Source organism: Lactuca sativa, chromosome 6 (assembly GCF_002870075.4).
Source record: "Lactuca sativa cultivar Salinas chromosome 6, Lsat_Salinas_v11, whole genome shotgun sequence".
Lineage (NCBI taxonomy): Eukaryota > Viridiplantae > Streptophyta > Magnoliopsida > Asterales > Asteraceae > Lactuca > Lactuca sativa.
In genome coordinates this window covers 161545586-161572640 of record NC_056628.2, presented here as the reverse complement: position 1 = coordinate 161572640, position 27055 = coordinate 161545586, and the positions used below count along the sequence as shown (strand labels likewise).

Genomic DNA, 27055 nt, shown 5'->3' with positions numbered 1-27055 from the left:
CTAATGAAATTACAAAGTGCTTTCTTAGAAATTGTTACAAGACAATTCCATAGATGTGAAGTCTCACATTCAAAGTACATTCCTTTGAACATCCTTCTTGCATAAAAGTTTCTAATCTAGGCATAGACTCTCAATATCCAACTCCCAATATGGAAACATTTCCACATTTGCCATATGACAACTCATTCTTAATAGAATCTTATCTATTCATAATAATGTCGATATGGTCCATCCAATACCATACTTTCAACTACTTACAAGCGATCAATCCTCAGCGAACTTTGGATCATCCTTTGATAGTTGTTAAATTCTTTCAGTCAAAACCAATTATATTCCTTTTTCCCTCTTAATGCGCTAGGCTTTTGGAAAATTTTAGAATGGTAAAATACTATAGCATTTACAATCGATCCTATACCCGAAGCGTATGGGACACGATGCATAATGTCTTACATAAAGATATGATACTTTACCAATCTTTTGCCATAATATTTTATGTGTCATGTTCTCACAATTCGAACTATGAAGAGGGATGCCGTAATCATAATCGAAATTTGAGAACACACAATGTATCCTTTGACTGAAGATATTAAAATTTCTTAATCTAAGCTTTAGATTTTGAAACGAAGTATAATATTCTCTCCCTTAATTATAACAAAACAACTTTTCAACCCATGCAACTTTGCAAATGGAATCTTTGTTTTTCTATAATTAATATTGCTAACTTGCAATACTCGCCATAAAAATCATACAAGCATAACACTTATGCTCCCACTATCATGATGATTATCATATAAGCATAACATTTATGCTCCCACTAGCTTTGACATGTATTCAGAAAACAAATGAACTTTCAGAAAACAATGCCTATTGAATCTCTGAAATTCATATTTCTAATACCAGATGCTTCGATAAGCCTTTATCTAAGCTTCTTAACCTTATACACCTTTGCCTTAGATAGCTCATATGTGTGTTTAAACAATTCATAACTTATGTTACTAAGTTCCAAATGTTGAAACTAATTGCCAAATCTCACAATTCGAACTATGGAAAGGGATGCCGTAACCATAATCGAATTTGAGAATACAATTTTCACAATTGCTATCTTCTTAAAATCTCTCTTAGTGAAAGCATTTCCTCACAGTCATTTTCATGAAGGAGGGAATCTTATGACACTTAGATTTTATGGTGTATGAGTTCCTATCCATGTGAATTTGCCAAAAACAAGGTTTGCGACAAATCCAAACTCATATGGACTGAACTTTCTTAATCTTGATTTCTTGCCCTATGGTAACACGAGTGCCCACCATGCCTTCCAAGTAGTTTAGTAACTTGTCCTTACATATCAATTTACTTTCCATCGACTAAGGCTTTAGTGTGTATTCAAATGAGAACTCATAGAACTCATATACACAATTAACTCAATTGGAATGGCACAGAAACAAAACAATGTCAGCACGATAGGTTGTAAACCTCAAGTCGTGTGCTAGTGATGATCGATAAGGTTTATTCTTGATTTGTTCTTGAAACCTTTTCAAGACCATTAAGACTCCCACTGACTTCTTGACATATAAGATTCTCTTGTCAAGAAACATTTCTTGACAAACAAATATTCAAGAGTTAGTGAAGCATTTATCAAGACAAAACACTTCACACAATTGGTCCTAGTTGGTCTTTGTCTTATCCAAGACAGCACAACTTACCAATTTCAAATGTGCAAGAATAAGAAAACTTTTCCAAATTCCACATTTGATGAGTGTTATAAACCTACTTAAGACTTTTCACTCAATGTCACAATCTTGACTCTAAGACTTGATATTGGAACGAAGTATGATTGACTTATTGATATATCCATTTCTACAATACTTGATACCTCTTCTTAGACATGCAAATGCACTAAGACTCACTTAGAGGATCAATTGAGATATGGTTCTTAATCATTAAGACTTATCATAAAACACAATAAAAGGTACTCTCCCTTCTTCTTAGAATAGAGAAACTTTTATCTTTCTGCCTACTTGATTCTTCTTTATTCGTTCTACTATTCATTGAAACTTTTTCAATCAACTCAGAATTATACTTAATCTTATAAGTATAATCATATTTACTAAGCTTTAGTAAATCATGACGAATATCTTTGTCACTCTTGTGGTGGACTTGATCAACACACAACCTTGTGTACTTGATCTCCTTGTCCTTTAATTGACACTTTGCCAAAGAATTAGTCTAAGGTTCCCAAATGTGAAAGTTTTTCATTCATCATACAATGCACATTGTATGATTCCAAGTTTCTGTCCAATTGAAACTTGGGTGATGAGAAACTCTCCCTATTTGGTAAAATTTTGACATTTCCACAAATAACACAATTAAGAATCAAATCCATTATTGCTAATAATAGAAACATTCAAACATTAATTCTTTCATACATGCCATTGCAAGGATAAATAAATAAGATAAAGTCAAAATTCATTTTATTGCGGAAAAATTTTGTCCTTACAATTCAACTCAATTGAAAAACTATGTTATTACATATTTCTTAACAATCTATTCTAACTCCAAGTAGTAGCTCAAGAATCCAATCTTCAAGAAATGCGATCAAAATCCATTTCTTCACGATCAGATTCAGCTCACTTCTTCCCTTAAGCTTCCTCTCTTTTCTTCGATCCTACAAAACATCAAAATGCAATCTTATCACATCATGCATTAAGAATCTAGAATAGGAACTTAAAAGAGTTAGATAATGGATTTTACCTGAAGTGGAGCCAAACGACTTGACTCTCCCATCTCTTAGATCTCTCAGGTAATTTGGGCAGCTTCGTCTCCAATGCCCCTTCTCTTGGCAATAAAAGCAAATGGACTCCTTTGGCACAGCACATCGGACAATCGCAGACTTATTTCTTTCTGCACTTCCACTGTTGCCAGTGTCCATTGAAGTTTGGGAGTTTGATTCACTAGACAAATTTGCTTGACCAGCACGCCAAATCATTGTTGATTCAGCAGCTATAAGCAAATAGGTGAGATCAATTAGGGTCACGTCGTGGTCCATCATATAGTACTTTCTAACGAACTCACTATATGATTCAGGAAGTGACTGAAGAACCCAGTCAATATCCAACCCACTTGAAATCTCGACACCCAACATGTTTAACCTATCAATGTGTGTTTTCATCTCTAAGACGTGCGCACACACATGTTTCCCATCTTCGTGTTTACTTGCCAAAAAGGGATTGAGTGAGCTTGAACTTTTCAAGCCTTTGAACTTGTGGGTCAGGGAGAACAATTGGAGGAGGTGGAGGAAGTGAAGCATGACTCTCATTTCCTTGATCGTATCTCGGAACGTCATCTTCATTTGGAAAGCTTGTTCCAAAGGATTTGGGAAGACTATTGTAAGATTCAGACATCTACAAAACGGGAGAAAATTCAAGTTAAGTTGATTAGAATTCTTGATGCAACACCCAAATGAAACATCAAGCTAGGATCCAACACAATACTCTACAACCTAGAAGAGGGATGCCGTAATCTAGTTGCAGAATATTTGAAGGTAGGTAAATGACGATTTACCAATTTCCACCATGAAAAACGAAAAAGAAGTTTAAGTTTTAAATGAATTGAAACTCCTAGATCTTTTGAGACTCATTGAACTCTTCAATGGCATGTTTAATCTCGATTATGCCCTACTATTCGTGACTGGGATGCCGAGGATCACAAACAAGGTGTGAATAACCATACGAATCACGTGGTGCACCCAATGCTACAATCACCTAATCAATGTGCCGGTTAGCCACACACGCTCCATTGATCTATGACAAACATCGAGTCACCCTTCGCTACCAATGTCATCCCCAAATTAGTGTGCCGGTTAACCACACACGCTCCACTAACGTTTGACAAGGGTACAAAGTGTAATTCCATGGGTTAGCATACAATTTCACATTTTGCCTAAAGTAACTATGATTTGGGAATTTGAAAAAAACAGCATTTAGTTACTTTGTACTTCATTATACTTATAATGGAAGGTTTCTGTCCTATCCTACCCGTTCGGCTAACGACCCTCCACTAGTCAAGAGTGCGGTGGGTAAGAGTGGATACCCATTCAATCGCCATTTTATAGGCAATTTCCTTAAACACCCCTTATAGACCAGCTTCGTGAATGAGGCCTACTAACGGTAAGACTGAATTTTTAGTTATACATATATAATATTAAACTTTTAATGTTATATATAGTATAAGGGTGTATTTTACACTTTTAAAATACTAGGTGGTTTAAATTATACTTTTAATTAACCAAAATCATTATGGATTTATTAAATCTCTTTTAATTATACACTTAATTAATTTAATAAAACCATAAGGGTTTAATTTGAACTTTTCAAAATCAGGGTTTTGGATTTTAGACTTTCAAAATTAACTTTTAATCAACAATTTAAATTCCAAAACTTGAGGGCAAGTTTTGAAACTCTTCAAAAACAATTAGGTTTTAATCTCACTTAAAATTTTGAATTTGAGACATTTAAATTAAAATTTTAAATATTAAAACTGTTGATTTAATAATTACCATAAATTAAACAATTAATTTAAATTATTAAATCACAAGGGATTATCTAGATCATGAGGATAATTACCAATTATACATCTAAGATATCCAAATCCCTTGAATCCCTCTCTAAATCTCGAAAATAAGGGATGGGATAATTCAAGATCTTTAATTACCATATTTAACAATTAAAAGATAATTACAAGATATGGGATTATCCAAATCCCTAAAATTTAGGATCTAACCTTGGGGAAGGAGGTAATTTCGAAATCCAAGGGTTGGAAAACCCTAGATTTCAAAATCTTGGAGGCTAAGGAAAGGATTTGGGAAACCCTAGCAAAAATCGCCATCTAGGGTTTAGCAACCCTAATTGCGAAAAAATACCTAGCCTTTAGGGTTCATTAGCCATAAACCCTAATATGACAAGTTCATAAATTTGAATAAAAGCTAATAGAAAACAAAAACCAATGGCTCTGATACCACTGATGGGTTTAATACAAACAATCCTATGTGTGCATGCAACCCTAGTATTGGATCTATGTTTTCACTATTAGTTATACAGCTTTATGAACACAAAAAGAAACCTGGCATGCTACTATAATTTTCGAAATTCATATATAAAGCTAGAATACATACCTTTTGTTGTTATATAGCAATAACAACTAGTTCCTTGAATTTCCTTAGCTCTTGAAAGCAAGTACCACAAGTGTAGTACCTCTAATGGAGTCACAAACACCATATGCAACTTGGACGAAGAAGAGAAGAAAGGGAGGCACCAAAAACGGCTGGAAACCCTAATGGAAGTGTTGTCCACGTTTTTGGGGCTTAAGGGTCCCTTTTATACATGTAGGCTATTAGGGTTTACAACTAGGAAACCCTAATTTGACTGCTTAGGCCCTAAGCAGCCCATGGACTCCTTAAACATATCCCTTGGACGATTTCTAATGGGCTTCCCATAAAATTCATCCAACCTATATTATTAGGTGATCCATAGCCCAATTATAATTATCTTATAATTACAACTTCAGTCCCCTAAGTTTAATTAATCTCTTTTAGCCACAAAAATTAATTAACAATTAATTCTTGACTAATATTAATTAAACAATATGATTTCTCCTTTAATATATTATTCTCATAATATATTAATAAATCATATTTAAACCTTTCTCTCCTTAAATCATCCTACATATTGCTATAGTGAAGGCAACCCAAAAGGACCATGCTCATAATCGGGTCAAGTACATACCAAAACAGTTATGGACTTAGACACTAATCCAACAATGCCACCTTGGAATCAAGCCCCTCCTCAAAACCAACCCAATTATCAACCACCACAACCACAAAACCAACAATTCCACCAAAACAACCAACCTCAAAACAATGCTTTTCAAGTTCAACAACAAGTACATTACCCAAATCAACCCAATTACCAACACCCTCCAATGTACCAAAACCCATTGTACCAACAACAACAACAACCTCCTTACATCCAATACCCTAACTACCAACCTTAACCACCACCAATCTACAATCCCCAACAATACCCATACCTACCTTACCAACAACCACCCAATTACATGCAACAATATCCCAATCACCCTTTCCACCCAATCCCCCTCAAGATTTGACACTTAGACAAATGATAGAGACGGATGTTACTCATACACCTCTTGCTATTGTTTATCCCGCAAACCGCCGAGGAATTGAATTGAAGTCAAGTTTCATACATCAACTTACCAAGTTCCATGGTTTGGATAGAGAATACCCTCAAAAGAATTTAAAGTCATTTCATATGATATGTGTTAGCATGTTACCCAAAAATGTGTCATCGGATGATTTCAAGCTAACCGCCTTCCCTCTCACCTTGGAAGGTAAAGCTAGAGAGTGGTTATTCAACTTACCACCAGGATCTATTCACACATGGTAAGAGTTACTCAAAGCCTTCAATAGCAAGTTCTATCCCACCTCTAGGATATCAAGCCAAGAAAGTGACATTTTGGGGATTCGTTAAGGGGAGAATGAGACTTTTCATGATTTTTGGGAGCGATTCAACAACTTGTCTACAAGTTGTCCTCAACACAACATTCCCAAACAACTACTTCTTCAACAATTTTATGAGGGTATGAATGAAAAAGATCGAAGGATGATTGATGCTTCAAGTGGTGGTGACATCTTCAACAAGACACCTCAAGAGATAAGATCACTTTTTGGAACCATTTCTCAAAATCAAAGGAACTTTGGAACTCGAAATGAAATGAAGAGAAATTCTACATAAATGGTTGGTGAAGTTAGCAACACCCAACACTTGGAATCAAAGCTCTTGGATTTGACTAATGTGCTAAGTCAAATTGTGGTCGGAAGTGGTCAACAATTGATGGTGTGTGGCATTTGTGCAATGAGGGGGCATTATACGGATAAGTGTCCCTCACTTGGTAGTGAACCGGAGGATGTAAATGCAATGGGAGGATATTAAGGTCAACCAAGACCCATGGGATTTCAAAATAACTACAACCCAAATCGGAGGAATAACACAACCAACCCATACCTACCAAAGCAAAACCCACCACATGTTATGATGAAACCCCAATTTTCTCAATACCCAACACAAAAACCTCTATAGCCACAAACATCTCACCCCACTCCAAATTACCAACAACCTCCACAACAAGGTCAATCGAGTGGTGACCATCAAATGATCCTTCAAGAACTTGTTACTTCTCTAGCTCAAAGCCAAGCCCAATTTCAATAAGAGACCAAGAACATGTTCTCCAACATTCAAGCACAATTTGGAGACTTGGCCATCGCTCTCAACAAGATGGAACAAAGGTGTAAATTCCATCTCAAACCGAGAAGAACCCCAATGTGAGTGCAATAACTTAGAGAAGTGGCAAAACACTTGGAGAAAGCAATCCTAAAAGACTTTCAAGAGAAGAAGAAGATGAGGTTATTGTTTTTGAGCCTCCAAAGGTTGAAGCTACTCCAAAGGACACGATTATGCCAACCAATGATCAACCCGACTCTTCCAACAAGAACATCAAGCCATTGGTCATACCACCACCTTTCCCATCTTGGTTGGCTCCCTCAAAGAAACTAGAGGAGGAGAAAGAATTTCTTGAGACTTTCCTCGAAGTTCAAATCAACATTTCACTATTGGATGCCATAAAGCAAATTCTGCGCTATGCCAAATTTCTTAAGGATTTGTGCACCAATAAGAGGAAGTTTAAGGCGAATGAAAAGATTCAAGTCAATGCAAATGTGTCCGCGGTTATCCAAAACAAGCTACCACCTAAATGCAAGGACCTAGGCATGTTTGCAATCCCTTGTACCATTGGTGATTTTCATGTCGAAAGTGCAATGATAGATCTTGGAGCCTCGATCAATGTGACGCCATACTCGGATTTTCAATCTCTCAATGTCGAACCTTTGGAAGAAACCGGAGTGATAATTCAATTAGTGGACAAGTCAAGTGTATTTCCAAGGGGCGTGTTGGAAGATGTACTAGTGCAAGTCAATCAACTAGTATTTCCCGCGGACTTCTATGTCATTGACCTTGAAGAGAAGACCCCTTCCAAGTCTTCCATGATCCTTCTTGGAAGATCTTTCATGAATACCTCTCACACGATTATTGATGTTCATAATGGGAAGATCGCCATGGAATTTGATGGAGAAACCATTCACTTCAACATCTTTGATGAGATACCCTAGCAACATTTCTCCATTGTACCGGGTTGATGTGATTGAGCCAATCATCCAAGAATTATTCGAATTGTCACAAGGAGATATTTTGAAGATGGTGCTCAACAAGAGTCTTGATGGTGAAAGTTTGAAGAATACATTGGATATGTATACATTGGACTTTGAAGTTGAAGAGATTGTGAAAACTTTAAAAGTTAACAATTCCATAAAGAAGGATGTTTCTCAAGTTGCCTTATCTCATTCTCCAAACAAGATGCCGCCTTCCATAATCCACCCACCCACACTTGAATTGAAAGTCTTACGTAGCCATTTGAAATATTCTTATCTAGGTCAAGATGAAACTCTACCGGTGATCATATCTTCTTAATTGAAAGACTTTGAAGAAAACCAATTGATTGAAGTCTTGAAAGATCATAAAGAAGCCATGGGGTGGACAATAGCGGACATTAAGAGGATAAGCCCTAATGTATGAACTCACAAGATACTCATGGAAGATGATTGTAAGCCTAGGAGGGAAGCTCAAAGACGATTAAATCTCCCCATGATGGAAGTTGTCAAGAAAGAGATAATTAAACTCCTTGATGCGGACATGATTTACCCGATTTCTGACTCCAAATGGATTAGTCCAGTTCAAGTGGTTCCCAAGAAAACAGGAATCACGGTTGTTGAGAATAACAAAGGAGTAATGGTACCCACTCGAGTTCAAAATGGATGGAGGGTGTGCATTGATTATAGAAAGTTAAATTCGAGCAAAAGAAAAGATCATTTTCCACATCCTTTCATCGACCAAATGCTCGAGTGATTGGTGGGCAAGTCACATTATTGTTGCCTCGATGGATACTCGGGTTTTCATCAAATACCCGTTGCCCTCGAAGATCAAGACAAAATGACCTTCACATGACCCTTTGGCACGTTTGCCTACAAACAGATGCCATTTGGATTATGCAATGCCCCAACCACATTCCAAAGATGCATGGTGAGCATTTTCTCCAAGTATGTTGAGAATATAATTCAAATGTTCATGGACGACTTCACAGTGTATGAATTCGTTTTATGAATGATTAGATAACCTTAAGAAGATTTTGAAAAGGTGCATTGAGTAGAAGTTGGTGTTAAACTTTGATAAATGTCACTTCATGGTCAATCAAGGCATCATCTTGGGAAACATCGTCTCCAAAAAGGGAATTGAAGTTGATAAAGCCAAAATTGATGTCATACAAACCCTTCCTTACCCAACATGTGTTAGAGAAGTAATATCTTTCTTGGGCCATGCGGGATTCTATAGAAGATTTATCAAAAATTTCTCGAAGATTACGTGACCAATGTGCCTCCTTCTCCAAAAAGATGTTGATTTTGACTTCAATGTTGCATGCCAAGAAGACTTTGACAAACTCAAAGACTTGCTCACCTCTACTCCAATAATCCAACCTCCAAATTGGGAGCTTCCATTTGAAATAATGTGTGATGCAAGCAATTTTGCAGTTGGGGTGGTCTTAGGTCAAAAGGAGGGCAAAGTATCACATGTCATCTACTATGCCTCCAAAACCTTGGATAATGCTCAAGCCAATTACTCAACCACAGAGAAGGAACTTCTAGCCATTGTACTCGCCTTGGAGAAATTACGACAATACCTTCTCGAGACAAAAGTGATTGTGTACTCCGACCATACCGCCTTGAAATATCTCATGACCAAGAAAGATGCCAAGCCACGGTTGATTCGGTGGATTCTTCTTTTACAAGAATTCGATCTTGAAATAAAGGACAAAAGTGGTGCCGAAAACCTAGTTGCGGACCACTTAAGTCGGTTAAATATTGGTTACTCCTTATCTTCTATCCTTGATGAATTCCCGGATGAACACCTCTTCTATATTTCAAACACCATTCCATGGTATGCGGATATTGTGAATTACTTGGTTACTAAAGAAATTACTCACACGTTTACCAAGTACCAAAAAGCCAAATTGAAGAGTGATTCCAAATACTATGTGTGGGATGACCCTTATCTTTGGAAACATTGTCTGGATCAACTAATACGAAGGTGTGTTCATCAAAATGAGGTTGAGTCAATTTTGAAGTTTTGCCATGAGTATGCATGCAGAGGACATTTTGGTCAAAACAAAACCATGCGAAAAGTGCTCGAATGTGCATTCTATTGGCCAACAATGTCAAGAGATGCCTATCTATTTTGCAAGAGTTGTGATAGATGTCAAATAACGGGAACCGTATCCATGAGACATGAAATGATTCAAAGCCCTATCCTCATTTGTGAGATCTTTGATGCATGGGGAATTAACTTCATGGGTCCATTACTCGTTTCTTTCGGTTATACTTATATACTCTTGGCAGTTGATTACGTTTCAAAGTAGGTGGAAGCAAAGGTTACAAGGCATGATGATTCCAAAACTGTAATTGACTTTTTGAAGTCAAACATTTTTGCACGATATGGTGTACCGAGAGCCTTGGTGAGTGATAGGGGCACTCATTTTTGCAACAAAATGATGGAAGCCATGATTAAAAGATATGGTGTCACACACCGGATATCAACCGCTTACCATCCACAAACGAATGGCCAAGCGGAAGTGTCAAATAGAGAAGTCAAACAAATTCTTGAAAAGACAGTTAACACTACACGAAAAGATTGGAGCTTGAAGTTAGAATATGCATTGTGGGCGTATCGGACCGCCTACAAAACTCCAATTGGTATGTCTCCATTCCGCCTCGTCTATGGAAAGTCTTGTCATTTACCGGCAGAATTGGAATACAAGGCATATTGGGCGGTTAACAAGTGTAATTTCAATATTGAAGAAACCGGAAAACACCAAAAGATGCAACTTCAAGAAATCGAGGAGTTGAGGAATGAGTCTTATGAAAATGCAAGCATCTACAAAGATAAGAAAAAAGTGTTTCATGACAAGCACATCACTCGTAAGCATTTTATTCCGGGCGAAAAAAGTTCTTCTTTATCATTCATGCTTAAAGCTATTCCCGGGAAAGTTACGATCTCGATGGCACGGACCTTTTATTGTTATAAAAGTGTTTGATCACGGTGCAGTTGAAATCAAGAGTTTGGAAACAAATCAAATATTCAAAGTGAATAGGCATCACTTGAAACCATTTTATGAAGGCTTTGACACGGGAGAATTCGATAACGTAACATTGGAAACTCCGAATTACGAAGGTTGATGGAAACGTGGCTAAGTCTTGGAAAATACGTTAAATAAATGCATTGTAAATAAATAATCTCCGCTTGAAGTTTTGAGTGCTTCTAATCTTGAAGTTGGTCTAAAAATAAGCATATTGAAGTCTAGCAATGATCTTGGTGATGTTTGAAAAATGCCAAAAATCTGCAATTTGCGCGGGTGCCCACGCAACCCTTACGTGGCTGACCCCCAGCCGCGCAAATCCGAGTCCAAATTACTTTTCACACGGGATGCTCACTGATGTATGCACGCGGCTGAACCCCCAACCACACAACTTCTGCGCGACCTGAATACCCACCCTCGCAACCACTTGCGCGGCCAGCCTTCACCCTCGCACTTACTTACACGACCAAGAAAAAATTATCACCCCCATTGCACGACCCACTGATCCATCTTTATTGCTTCGACCCATAGCCCATACCCGATCTGTATAATCCATTTACTCGACCCAGTACCTACATACCTACCCGATAACCCGCTCCATCTTCACTGAACCCGACCTACAATTACTACCTACCCTTATAACTCCATAACCCACCAGATCCCCCTTTCCCCTTATTCCTCCCGTCTACAACGACCAACCTTCCCTCCCGACTAACGCCAACTGCCGCTGACGAAGCTCCGTTGCCATTGCCTTCACCACCAGTTGGCGCCATCAACCTCACCATTACATTCCGTCGCCTTCGTAAGTTCATCCCCTCTTCTTCTCCAGCCAGCGACAGCACCACAACCCCGATTTCACACTCCCTATCTCGCCGGAAAAACGAGCACAACACATACCGCCTCACCGCCTGCTATTATCACCGATGCAACCCTACCACCCTCATCCCCACCTAATTCCGACCACAACTAGCCCCACCACATCCTTCAATCGTCGCCTCCACCGTATTTCACCAACTCGCCGGAAAAGTCGCAACATCTCCATTCCGCCACCACCTTCCATCCAATTCACATTTTTCTTGGGCTATTCTTCACCAAATACTCCCGGGCACACCGATCTATAGCACATTTGGGCAGATTTTATTTTCCAGAACCCTAGCTCCGCTACTGGCCGCTGTCTGTCGCCGCCGCCACTAATTTTGACCAAAATTTTTCAAAATTTTTGTTTCTCACCGGAGTTTCGAAAGATTCAATCTTGCGGGTGAAATTCAAGCTCGGGGTGCGGTTTTAGCAGATTTCTTTTTGGGTTTTGACACTCGAAATTGGTACATTTCTTTTAATTCTTTTGCATTCAATTTCTAATTTCATAGGCTGGTGCTATGCATTAAGTTGATTATAATTAGACTTAGTTTTCTTTGAATTGATTGGATTACATTGAATTGTGCCAAATTGCAAGTTTGGAATATTTGCCCGGTTTATATTTTTGCTATTTGGTTTGATTATATTTTTGCTGTTAGGTTCTTTTAATTCTTTTGTTTCTTTCTTTTCTAATTTTCATACATTTTAGATGCATTCTAGTTGAAGTCCATGCATTTTTGTTCTCTCTTGTCTTCTCATCCCTACAGGTACCATAGCACCGAGTCATAAGTATTGAATCATAGATTGGTCCCGGGTCTTGATATGGAATTCCTTGTATTTGAGAAATGGCACATGTTTTGAGCCTCACACACAACTTTGAGACCGCTTGTGTGGGGGCCAGATGTAGGTAGCTTGATTGGGTCTAGGTGCTGAAGGATGTGGTTGGTCAAACCAATGTGTGTGAGCGAAGATTAGCCCGGTATGGTATTTTGAAAGCATTGAAGACTCGCATCTTGGTTTTGGGGGAGTACCCCTTAGTACTCACGAGTCTTGTCCGAGCCTTGCTTAGTTAGATTCTCACCACCTTTTTAAGACAGGTCATCATTTTTCTAGGGGTCTAGAATAGATAGTTAGATAGATTTTGTTTATCACACCTTACATTGAGGTGCTTGATGAACTTTGAAGTATGTCCCCTAATTCAAATCTTTTGAGACCAAGTTTTTCAGTAACACCCATTTTTGAGTCATATCCCACCCTTTTTAGTTGATCATGGCACATTGTCAATGATCATTAGGTGTTTATGTTAACCTCCATCCTATATTATATGGTGAAATTCCTTAGACCTTCCAAGAAGAAAACAAAAAAAAAGAAGAAATTGGAAAAGTGAAGAAAAAAAGAAGCAATGAAGAAGATTAAAGAAACGCAAAAAAAAACAAAGAAGAAAAATGAAGAAAAAGAGCAACACCAAAAGAAGAACAAGAATCCAAGTTCAAGACCTATGGTTTATTATGAAAAAAAATAAGAAGACAAAAGATCAAGCAGCAAAGAAAACTGAAGACCGAAGTTCAAGATTGAAGATTTAAGCTGTTAGGTTTAGGTTAATTAGATTTTTATTATTTTATTTTTATTTTTGATCTTGGTGAGAAAAGGTTATGACGATGAGACAGTAAACTGTAAAGGATAGTACAAGGGAAAAGCCTCTGAAACCGGATGTTTTCACGGGGGTCGTGCTGAAAGGCCTATTTCGTTATTATACACTTTAGCTTAACAAATGTAGGAATCATAGTGTGTGAAGAGGCGCCTTTCCTTCATGCACTATGGTCTGCATTGGTGATTCAAAGTTCCCCCACTGGGCGCATCCTCTGTTTCCTTTGTCTTGCACACTGCGACCACATCCAGCCAAAATCTATTCGCCCATCAAGTGGTTGAGAATGTGGTTTATGACTTTAAAGCGGGGAACATTTTGACGATACGTAGGGTCCATGATGGACTAATTTTGACCATGTTGACTGATGTTGACCAAGTTCTATGGTATCTTTCTTTTTTTCTTTTTAGTTTAGTTCATCCCGAGTTCATTTTAGTCTTGTTCTAACTTGAGGACAAGTTAGGTTTAAGCTTGGGGTGATTTGATAGTTTATTTTATTTACTTATTTTTATAGTTTATTTTAGAATTTTAGATGTTTTTATTATTAATGCATTGTATACTCTTTATTTTCTTTATTATGGATAGTACCGGGTGCTTTTTATTTTGCATAAGGTATTTTGCAGGTTTTTGGTGTTCGTTGTGGTTGCAGGTTGATTGGAGACGGGCTTAGTAGGCTCTCAAGGCATTGTTGGGCTTGGCGGATCCATAAAAGAAGATTTGGGCCTTAAAAGTTAAAGACTTGGATATTTTGGGCTTGTGAAGATGGGTCATAAACTTTTATTTCGGGCTTAGAGTATCCATTTTTTGTAGCTAAATGATGATTGGTTGGTTTAAATCACATGGATATGAAGGGGACCAAAGGAATCTTTGGTAGTGGAAGGGTGGAGTGGAGGAATGAAGAGCTAAAAGGATTATAGCAACACTTGCACGGGTGGAATTTCCATCGCGCGGGTACTCGCGCAACAGCCAAGTTTGGGCATTTTGGTCATTTGGCACACCATAACCTTGGGGGGATCAGATCTAGCAGCCATGACTTCGATTTTACACCATTGGAGATGTGAAGAAAGCGATTTTGGAGCTTGAAACCTGTTTCTTTTCATCTTTCCAAGTCATTGGTAGTTTCTTTATGCAATTAGACTTTTGTGATTGTTATTTTCTTGCCATGAGTGGCTAATTTCTCTATATTGGTTAACTTTGGTTAAAACCTTTGAATGTTTGTGGACTTTTGAAGGATTCATGCTAGATTATCAATTATCTTATGTGTATGGTTCTAGATCATATTTATTATGCTTGTTTAATGTTTTGATCATGAGCTTGACACTTGAATGAGCTATTGTTAGTTTATTTCTTTGGTTTTGCATTGAATCATTGAATTAACTTAGAACAAGAGCTTTATTATGGTAAAAATCATCTCTAGTTTATGAATCATAACTCCTTTTTGGATGTGTAAGCATTGGCATCCTCTAGGAATTAGGGATTCATTTTTTCTTATGGCCAATTAACTTCTTGGGTTCAATTGCCTCAATTAAACCCTTGACCTTGATTAAGAAGGTGTGTTATGGGCTTCCCCAACCTCCATACTACCTAAGAGGAATCTTGACATATCATGCTTCATGATTGCTATAACCAATTTGAGATGAATGATAAGTTTCATGTTGAATCCTAATGATAAACACACAAATGTTCATTGTGTTGAATATCCTTAGTTAACCAACTCTCTCCAATATTTGATCATCTCACTATCTTGCTTAATTGCAAGTTTTTTTTTAGTTATTCAAGTCTTTTAGTTTTCAAATAATCAAACACCCCCTATTTAGTTTAATTGTAGTTAGTTAGTTTATTTACAATAGCTCTTTTAGATTGCATTGGTGATTGAATACAACCATTCCCCTAAGCATCGATACCCTTTTTTACCATTATATTACGTTTTATTTGTAAACAAATGGTGTAATTTGATTGGTGGACTTGACCTCCCACCAAGGATTATATGATCTGGAAAAATTTAAGTTGTGCCTAATTTCGGACAGGATTCAAAGTGATGGCCACACATGGAACTAGAAGAAACAACAGATGAACGCTGAGACGTCTGCTGATTTCTTGGCTTTTTGTTCGTTACTTGCAAATCTCAACATAACACTAGCAGAGAATGGACTCAACTTCACTTTAAATAAGGATGACAGGTACACAGTTAAAACTCTAAGGAAACTGATGGACTCAAAAATCGTAGCCCCTAGCAACAGTGTATAGATTAACTGGTCCAAAGCGGTACCACTCAAGATCTGATGCTTTATATGGAGGGCGATCCTTGACAGAATCCAAGTCGCGTCAAATCTGTAAACGAGAGATGTCATATTACAATCATCTATGTGCCCTCTTTGCAAAGAAGAAAAAGAAACATGTGAGCATTTATTGATAAAATGCAAGATAGCGAAGGAGGCAAGGGATTGGATATTAAAATGGTGTGGCATACCTACGATGTCTTTCAACAACATGAAAAATTACTAAATTTCACGGCAAATTGGGGCAACTGTCCCCGCAAAAAAGAAAGGCTCAATACAACTATATATGGTTTATTATAGTTCATTTGGATAGCAAAGAATAATATGATGTTTAATCGCGCATCTCCTGCACAGATTGCATATGAGGTGATCTCTCAAACATATTCGTGGTTCAAATACTACTCGGGCTATAAATAGGTGGATTGATTGGAACATATCTCCATTTTATTAAAAATTGTCATATTGTATTCTCCTTGTACTTTCCTCATGTTCTAGCTACTTGCTATCATGAGGTCTTTATAATATATTTGTTGTTTAAAAAAAACAATTACGTAAATTTTAAATTTTACAGTAAAATAACAGATATGTGACGACCTAGCGGTTAATAAAGACAAATATTCGGTTATATGGTTATAAAGGTAAAAATGTGAAGTTATTTGTATTTACAAATATTATTTTCTACTATTCTTTTTCCCACGAGTCCATACACCTCTATTAAAATAAACAAAAAAAAATTGTTGGCTTAACTGGCTTCATTATTAGCTTGGCTGATTAGTGGAATGTGGGACCGGAGTAAGACCAGATGAATTATGTCGATTTGGACCGGGGTTGAATTCTGTACGTAGCGGCTGTGGTCTGGCGTGGACTTGTGTTTGATAATGGTGTTGGTCCATGGTGCCACGGTGGGTCAGAGGTTAGTCCATGGCTGCCACGTGGACCGAAGATTAATTAATTCATTTATGTTTTAGTGGGTGCTTGTGCGTGCAGATAGGTTAATCAAAGCTTTTACTTTTCTTGTCTGGTCCTTGGATTAAGGGTATGGTAGGTGTCTTCTTCCTTCATCGCTCTTCCCCTTCCCCTAACTTTTTGCCCTTTAGTCAACCCAACAATCAAATAAAGGTTTTGCAACATTGGGTCATTTACAAAACCTTATATAGAGAGAAGAAAAAAATGAAAATATAAGTAAATACATAACTAATTTTTCAAAAAATAACGAAAATTAAGTAAATTCGAAAAGGTAAATTTTCTGAAAAATCTTAATATTTTCCTTTAATTTACGAGAATGTTTCAAATTAAAATTTGTTTACGAAAAAAAACATTTGACCATTTTTTTAGTGTTTACAAGTTTCATTATTTACTCGATTCCATTAATGTCCTATTATTTATCATAATTTACGAATAAATATCAAACTAAATTTAAGCGATGATTTCATAAATTTTTTTTATATAACATATATATTGTCGGTTTTAATTGCTGACCTGAAGCACTAGTCATTAAATGAAGTCATGATATTAATATGTTTAGTTGTATAATATTAGTTTAATTTATTATAAAACTTGATATCATGATATATTGTATATATACTTTTTAACTATAAAATATATCTAATAAAAACTTCAATAATTACAGAAACTAGCAATAAAATTCGTCATTTTTTAAGTTTAGAAAAAGTTTCAAATTGTTTATCTAATGTTATGTAATCCAATATATATCTCATCACCTTATTTTTTTTATTTTTTTTTTTCTGCCAACACACATTTTACCGGTTCCATTATTGAACTTGATACATAATCATAAATGAACCGATGAGATGAATATCAAATTTTACGAGAAACATAACATTATATAACCAATTGTATCAATCTTATCAACCTATTTAATGACTAAGCGTCTTGGTCAACTATGAAACCGATAAAATCATCACTTAATTTTAATTTGAAAAATATTTGTAAATTATAGTAAAATAATGATACTTTAATGGAACACGTACGGTAAATAATGATGCCAGTAAATCAGGAAAAATAGGTAAAATAATCATTTATACGAGTAATTAATGTTTTTTCGTAAATAAATTTTAGTTTGAGATTTTTTCCGAAATTATAATAAAATATTAGGACTTTTCTGGAGATATCTCATTTAAAAAATAGTCAACAATTTTATCATGGTGATCAAAAATCAAACCGAATAAAAAAAATTGATAAAAAGGCAACAAAATGCAACCGAAAAACCGAAAACGATGCAAAAAACGATAGTACTACAAAATTAAGTTTCGCAAAAACCGAAATTATTGCTATGGTAGGGTTTTTATCTAGAAAATGTACCACCAAAACCTAACCGCACCGCATGTATACACACATAGATCACTAATTTATATTATATAAAGTTATACGTACTTTTAAAAAATTAATAAATTTTAATATATATTACATATTAAATTTGATGATAATTTATAAGTTTATTACTTTGTGTTTGTGATTTACTGACTTTTGGAACAACTACGGGCTATAACTTACAAGTTACAAGTGTAAATTAAACAAAAAATGAGTTTGAGACTCTTGGATGCAAATGAAGTAATCAACGTAAAAAACCTGAAATCATGATTTCTAAAACTGAGGAAACGACATCATGACATATAATCATAAATCTTCACATGAACGTTATGGTTAAATATAAAACCTTAGTAGTAAACATAAAAAGTCGCACCATATATTTGACTCAGTTAATAACTAACGTCAAATCGATACTGCATGGGAAAACCGCAAAACAAAACCAATGAAAACGACACCCAGTGGTTTTCTAAAGGCAAAACCACACCTTGTACGTACTGTAAGGTTCAGTTTGGTCCAAAGACCGCACCATGGTCACCTCTAAATTGTGTGAAATGGTCCTAAGGACTACAAAGTGAGTTTTAATGGATTGGATAGTTGTAATTTTTTATACTGTTTTTTTCTAACATTAAGAAAAGCTCTCAACTTATTATCATCATATAGGATAAAACAGTAATTCAAATAAAATTTCTTGAAGTTTTATGAGTTTAAATTTTGATACACCTTTTATTTTTTAACGTCGATACAAGATTTATCAATAAACGAACATTTTCGCAAAGTGACATGCACCAAAAATGTCCCTAGGCACGACCAAATAACATCTCTCTCTCTCTCACATGATTTTGGCATTAGCTACTATTCATGCTAAAGGGTAATTTTGCAAAATTGTTATGAGAAGGAAATTAATGAATATACGCAAAATGGGTATTTATTACTATTATTTTTCCAAAATGGGTACTTTGCATTACAAAAGGACATTTTCACAAGGTACGATGAGAAATGCTTTTTGGGACATGTGAAATGGCTATCTTGAAATTTATCAGTGTATTCAATTTTGTTTGTTTTGATTGTAACATAATAATTAGGGTTTAAAAGGCCAATTGAACGTTTTAGGAGTCCTGAATAAAGCCTCAAATATTGTAGCATGATTATCATAAACAAGTCATGCACTTATTAGTACGGCATGCTTTAGATATTGGCTATACATGCCAGCACTAACATGGGGGCTCAAATATTGCACAATAAAGATTTTATCGCACATGATCGATTTAAATTTACCATAGAATTCTTTCGGCCATATTACTAGATTCTGATTTGGGTTGATACCAATTATCCATATAATGACTCGATCCCTCGATAGGACACAAGTTCTGGTATAATGTTTATGGAGTCTCCTTTCAATTAGAAGATTAATTACATTCATTCATTTTTAGCAATAAAGTCCTCTATGCATTGGAAAATAATGCCCTCCGTGTTTGTTTACTATGTGACTGGAATCTTAGAGTGGGCGAATAAATTCCCTAGTTTTTTTTTTCGTAAGACTCGTATGTATAAAAAAAAATACAATTTAGTGATTTCATACGTTATATATAATCTTTAAATTTAAATTAAACTGAAGTCGAAAATTATATTGTTGTTATAATATTTCAACAAATTAATGTATAATATTTTAATTTTTTTAATTGAACGTAATGAAATGTAAATTGAATAATTAATAAACTTAATATTAAAATCTAAAGTAAATTACTATTTATAGCCAAATCTAAAATAAAAATATACTTTAATTACTAGCAAATATTTAAGGAAATTTAATTTAGTGTTGATATAACTTACATTTCGTACAAAAATATATGAAAATGTTTGTAATAAAGTTATATTTATTATAACTTTATCCCCCTATTTACTTTTTATTTAAGGAGTTTGTTTTTATTATAAAATTTTATCTTTTGTATTTATTTATCCAGCAAATATTGATTTTCTCCCTGATTATAAAACTGGAAATGTCGCATCCAATGATGTAGACGCTTTTATTGTAATAAAAAACAAACTGGATTAGATTTTGTATTGTTTGGTTTAGTTTTCTAGTTGTAATTACATTTAATTTTAGATAACTAAATATAATTATAAAAATATAAATATATAAATGATAAACATAATAATTTGCTTTTTATTAGAGTATGCAATTAAGAACAATGTACGATAAAGAAAAATGGTTTCATCCGTTTTTTTTATAAAAAAAATAAGAAAATCATTTAAAGACTAACGAGTTAAATAATAAAAAATAAGAGCATGCTTGTTTAGTAGAACCGAACGAAATTAGAAGTTGGAATATCCGATCTAGAAAAGCCTACAATCGGTCCAGTATTCGAAATGAATATAAACGAATTTTTTTTTCCAGCATCGAAATAGTTATTTCCAATTAAGCTACTAAGGGTCTTTGTTTTTCTTGACATTAATTTGTATACTCGTTTGATATGGTTTATACTTAGATTGCTTTGTACTTCATCTTTCTCTTAGTAATTAGTATACTCGTTTGATATGGTTTATACTTAGATTTGGATGAAAACTTAGATTTTCTTTTTTCCAATTAAGCTACTAAGGGTCTTTGTTTTTCTTGTCCTTTGGGTTGTCTGGGGAGCAGAAGAACAACAAATATATTTTACCTTTTTACATAGTATTTAGGGTAACAATCTTACTAAGTGGGGTCCATATACCCCACGCAAATCATTATAGATCAGTCACATGCATATTATATAAAATTAAAATGCATAAAATATTATCATAACTTTTAAATCCGTTAAAAAAACCAATTGTTCTCAAACCTAAAATATAATCCTTGCTCATTATTGACGTTTTTTATTCTCTTTTTATATCATAATCATAAACCATGATGAATTGGTTATGGAACAAGAAATATCATGTAGTTTGAGATTTCTGTTAACGATTTTTATTCTCTTTTTACAAATGAAAATTTCGAAATACACCAATTCTTCATTCCTTCTTGATCGAAGGGGTTCTCTCAGGTGTGCATCAGGCGCTGTAACCAACAGTTGCAGGATTCCATTTCCCCATGTTATACGAGCTACATGTCGCCTCTGAATCAGCGTCCATGGCATCCTTAGTAACTCCACTGTTGCAGAGGTTAGCGAAAGTTCGAGTATGCTTCATGCCATATTGAGTTAATGATCCACAATGTGTCTCAAATATTCGAACCTTAATCAATCAGAAGTAGAAAAAGTTAATATAGAAAAATAACTTAGCAAAAACATGCTAAAGTGAATGAGAAACATATACAGTTCTTTTGTTACCATAGACTTGAGACATTCCCAATCATCTACCAGAACCGATCCTTCATCTCTCACTGACCCTTTTGCGTTGCCTAATAAATGGCCTTGGATCATATCGACACTACTATCTAAATGCTCCCTATGTGTTCTTATTTCCTTAATTTTCTTCAGTAGTTCCTTCTGTTCTGATTCGTCTGTTGATCTTTTATACTGCAAAGAGTATAAAATTATATTAATCCAATACCATAAAACCATCAATTAATTAAGTCGAGTATTATTGTTGTTCATTAAGTATATATACATACCTTTTGAAACATCGAATAAAGATCTGCATCTCTTTGGTTAACAACATCCATGGAGCCCAGAGATTGAATTGGATTCGCAGAGAAGTTCGAAGGAGTGGAACCTTGATAAACGGAAACAGTCTCATTGGTTATACTTACAGTACCATATTGCATCACATGAGATCCCTTATCCGAATAATTACTATTTAAAGTCCTCGTTTTCACCTGCAGATATGGTTTGATTTTCTTCAAATACTTCTACCTTAAATATTAACCTCTGAAGAAAGCATAGAGATTAAAATTGATAAAGAAAAGGAAAAGAAAAACCAAAATACTAACCTTTAAGTATTGTTGTTCCAAAGTTTCAGTATTCAAATCTTGTGAGTCACTAAGAACCAAAATTCACAAACAATTAGAAGACTTTAAAAAGAATCACCTAGCTTAAAAACTGTCGTCTTTTGAATGTCAATTCATCCGCCATTGAATATAAAAACAAGATGCATATATTATATACCTGTCTTCCATCCATGAAACACTGAATAAGTCACCTAAGCAAACGTCATACTCTGGAGGAGGAGGTGGGTTCATATCTGGACAATATGTGGCCCAACCCAACTCACTTGGATTCGTTGAAGTTATTACATATATGTTCAGATCATCTGGCAACAGACCTTGCATAATACTTCCACTATCACACGCTTCTAAGTATATCACCTACATACGTTTATTTAGCACATGAATTATTATTCTCATTATCAAATTTAACCTCTCATGGTGTGATAAATGGATACCAATTAAACTCTTTCTTTACCATCTCATCATATGAACCACTCGCATGCTTTGTTTTCAGAACTTGAATGAAATCATTAGCGAAAATGTAAGGCATGTTGGGCATCCCTTGGTAATTTATAACAAACAAGGATTATGTTAATATATAATAATGTTTCATTTTTGATTTGTGTCAAGAATATAAAATATGGAGAAACAATATTAATACCAAGGGTTCCAGGACCACCATGGTCGGTGTAATAAACAAAGATTCTATCGTTTGGTTTGCTTGCTACCACTTTCCCGCTTCCTCCTGTCACGCCTGTTGTGTTGCCAAGAAGCACAGCGTAGAAATTCGCCGCAGTCACACTTTCACCCGTATAATCCTAATTAACATGATTTTATGGCTCGCTTAATCAACAAAATTACTTAATTAAATCCAACATTGGGGTTATCCATCTTATTGAAATGTATATTTGTAGGAATCAGGGAAAATAACACAAATGCCCTACAAATTTTCTAGGGTTTATCCATTGAGTCCTTAAAGTTTTTGTTAGGTTTTATGAGTCCTTAAATTAGGATATGACCTGCTCTTTTAGTCTCTGTCAACCTGTAATAACCGGTTCAATGACCATTTACATAAAACAAAAACTCATATTCTACCTCTATAAAGCCAAAAAGATAAGTTCGGGGATGAATACGAATTGAGTATGAATCATCTTTAGAAAAATAGGAGAGTTTTTTTGGTACCAATTGATCCCTCAACTTATTTTTTTTTTTTGTTTTATAGAGACATAATATGAGTTTTGTTTGGTCTAAAAGGTCACTGAACCGACTATTATACGTTGATATAACTAAAAGAGTAGGTCATATCCTAGTGTAGGGACCCACAAAGGCCGAAAAAAAACTTTAAGGACTCTACAGGTAAACCTTAGAAAGTTCCATGACATTTTGGTCATTTTTCGGTGTGAATTATTGCTAATAACTGACAGAATATTTTCTATATAAAGAAGCAACTAATATGGATGTGTAAAAAGTTCGTGGTGAACATACCTTGGGTACACCAGCGTAGACATCTGAGCCGTTGGGACTGTTAATTAATGTACCTGGCCTTGGATTGCTTGGGTCATTGGCAATATCATCGTACATAAATACAATTATGTTTTCATCGTTCAACCCACCACGTTTAAGTATTTGATACGCATGACAAACATTTGCCTGAATTGGAAACACATATAAGATGTTATGTTATCTTCTATTTGGTTAATTTTCGACACACATTTATGAAAGATTAATCTATTATCTATCAGACAATTGAATTGTGTTTAGTTCTGATAAACACTCAGTACATAAAAAGTTTAGATATTGTTCACCTGATGGCGATAATTTTGGTATCCATTTGATCCAGCCACAAGAACTGCCCATGTTGTGCTATTGCCTTGTGGCTCATTAACAGTAGAACCCAACTTTAATGTATTAAACAAAGTAAGCCTGCTAGCTTGAGAGAAGTGCACTACAAGTAGACTCAGTAGTAGCAAGTTAAGTGGGAAAGTCTTGGGCCAATGCGCCATATTTTGAGAGTGAAAGGATGATAGTTCAATGACTTTACATTTTCACGTCTATATATATAGTCACAAAGTTTTGCCTAGGTTTTGACTACCCAAAAAAAATCAAGCTGTCCAAAATGCTTTGAGGTTTTTGACAAACAATTAGAGACAAAACATTGTATGCATTATTTGAAAACAAGATTAGAACGTTAATGTTAACAAGGGATGAAGATATCAACGGAAATTTTGTCTTTTCATGCATTGTCACCAAAGTTTATTCCGAATTCAAGAAAAATAGCACAATGGATTAACCGAGAAATCTGGCAATCGATATGTGATAGGAATAACAAATCCACATCAAAAAACGATAAAAAAAAATATAGCAGTACGAATTGCCGGAGGAATATGCTGCTAGAAATTCCATTGTGTTAGCAATGATTTAGCACGGATTTCAATATTAAAAGATTTACTGATATTTTGACGGATCATCAAGGAAAACAAACTTTGTTACAATGTCGTTGCTAGAAAAAATCATTTCGTGATAAGTTAGTGATGAAACTAAATCTATCTAAAATCCATTGTGAGCATTTAACCAGACATTTTTTGAAATACAAATAGTTCGGGTTCTTGTACAAACTTGAGTATAAATATTTTTAATGATTTCATATTGAATAAAGGGTGAAAATGGGGTTGTGTTTTAGGGGTTGAGGAAAAGAAACCCGAGAAAAGGTCAAGAGACGGAGGAGTTGGTTTGCTTAGGTGTTGTTGTGGACGGTTCGATTAAGTCCAATCCGTTTGAAAAGTGGGTGTGCAAAGCCGATCTCTTTGGGAAATTCTCGGTGAGGTCTATGAGATTTTTAATTGTTGATAAATGCCATGATAATCGCATGTTACGAGATTATATATGAAACAGTTTGGTGCCGATTAAGATAAATGCCATGATGATCACCTCGTAATTCAATCTTGTATCCGTTATCATTGATTTTCTCCAAAACACAAAAATGACCATTTGCTCTTGGCTGGATTTTACTTAAATGCCTATTCAGAAACCTCTATTTCCTTAAATGTATCCACACAAGACCACCATCATGATAAACAATTCGCTTGCGATGCCTATTGGCTCGATCAATGTACTATTTATTATGCTTCTCAAGCTGCATACGAAACTATTGATGAAGCTCTTTAATTTGAATTGATTGCTCGTCACCTTCAACACTAAACTGATCAATAATTGCTAGAGGAGCTAAGTCAAGCATGGTGATTGGATTTCTGCCATACACAATCACAAATGGACTCTTTCCCATAGTACAGTTAATTGATCGATTATAAGCAAATTCTACTTGTGAAAAAATAAGATCCCATTTGTAACGCCCGTAGATTAGGGCTAGTCAATTTAGAGACGATAAACATCAAAAATGACTTTTTGATGGAAGATTATTTAGAAGGATTAATCTTAACCAAGTTGTAGTATATGTCACAAGGTTTCCGTGCATATAAAGAACGCCGAAATCCGAGTTATAACGAAGAAGTTATGACCTGTCAAAGTTTCGCGACAGAACCGGCACGACCTAGCGCGACCCAGCGCGACATAAATAGTGAATTTAAGGTAGATAGATATCTATCCTTAGTGATCTAAACGAGAGTCGAAGATTTTTTCGATACTTGTCCAACGATAAAAACACAGACGAAAACGGAGTTCAGATAAAGGAGTTATGAGTTTATAACGGAGTTTTCCTGTCCCGACCTACTAAAAATAATATATAAGTAATATACTTATAATATATTAAAAATAAAGTCAAAATTAGCCAATAGAGTCTAAACGAGAGTTGTAGAGCATAATCTCACATTCGCGTCGATATAAAAAACGTCGAAAACGGAGTTCGTATGCGAAAGTTATGAATTTCTGAAGTTCGGGGTGCGAAACCCCAAAACTGTCAGAGACCACGACGTGGCAAGCAGTGCCACGACGTGGCAAGTCTCCTGACAGCTCCGGGAGTCCCCCAGATGCAACTTGGGATGACGCATGCAGTGACGATCAAGCCCACGACGTGGCAAAAGGATCCCACGACGTGGCAAGGGCCAAAATTGCCCTATAAATAGATTTGAAGGGCCAGCCGACTATGGTTGCTCCACCCCTTCTCTCCCACTCCCGATACACCCTCTAAGCCCTATTTTAACCCCCCGAAGCCTCGATATCAACCCCGAGACCCAAAGCAAGTCCCGAAGCACTGAAGATCCCGAGAAGAAAAGAGTTTCCGAGTCGAAGCTCTGCCCGCGAGAAACCCGGTGTGTGAAGTGATCCCGGTTTCACCGAAGAATACTACTTCTACAAGCCATAGTGCTATCCGATCATCTTCTGATCAAGTGAGTGTATAGTCCCTTTCATAAACACGATTATAATACAAGTATTGTTTGAATGTATTAAGTATATGTTTGGTGTGAGTGTATAGTCCCTTTCATAAACACGATTATAATACAAGTATTGTTTGAATGTATTAAGTATATGTTTGGTGTGAGTGTATAGTCACTTTCATCTTACACATAAATATGAAGTATTTTATAAAATACGTGCTATGTGTATATATATATTGTTGTTTATACGTGTGAGTATGTGATCATTTTCTTCTAACACACACACACACACACCCACACACACACATATATATATATATATATATATATATATATATATATATATATATATATATATATATATATATATATTAAGTATTTGCTATGAAATACGTTCTAT

The 27055-nt window shown here is 35.4% G+C and overlaps 2 protein-coding genes across 2 annotated transcripts; one reads left to right on the top strand and one right to left on the bottom strand.

Moving 5' to 3' along the window:
• The first annotated feature begins 6806 nt into the window (after positions 1–6806).
• LOC111904378 (uncharacterized) lies at positions 6807–8236 on the top strand. The gene is made up of 2 exons (XM_023900151.1): positions 6807–6980; positions 7412–8236. Exons 1-2 carry the CDS (start codon positions 6807–6809, stop codon positions 8234–8236), a joined length of 999 nt encoding a protein of 332 aa, XP_023755919.1.
• A 13002-nt stretch (positions 8237–21238) lies between these two features.
• LOC111904359 (vacuolar-processing enzyme) lies at positions 21239–24319 on the bottom strand. The gene is made up of 9 exons (XM_023900134.3): positions 24130–24319; positions 23810–23974; positions 22986–23142; positions 22800–22885; positions 22503–22702; positions 22328–22376; positions 22010–22213; positions 21726–21914; positions 21239–21630 (listed from the first exon to the last, which is right to left on the bottom strand). Exons 2-9 carry the CDS (start codon positions 23903–23905, stop codon positions 21448–21450), a joined length of 1164 nt encoding a protein of 387 aa, XP_023755902.2. The 5' UTR covers positions 23906–23974; positions 24130–24319; the 3' UTR covers positions 21239–21447.
• Between the last annotated feature and the right edge of the window lie 2736 nt (positions 24320–27055).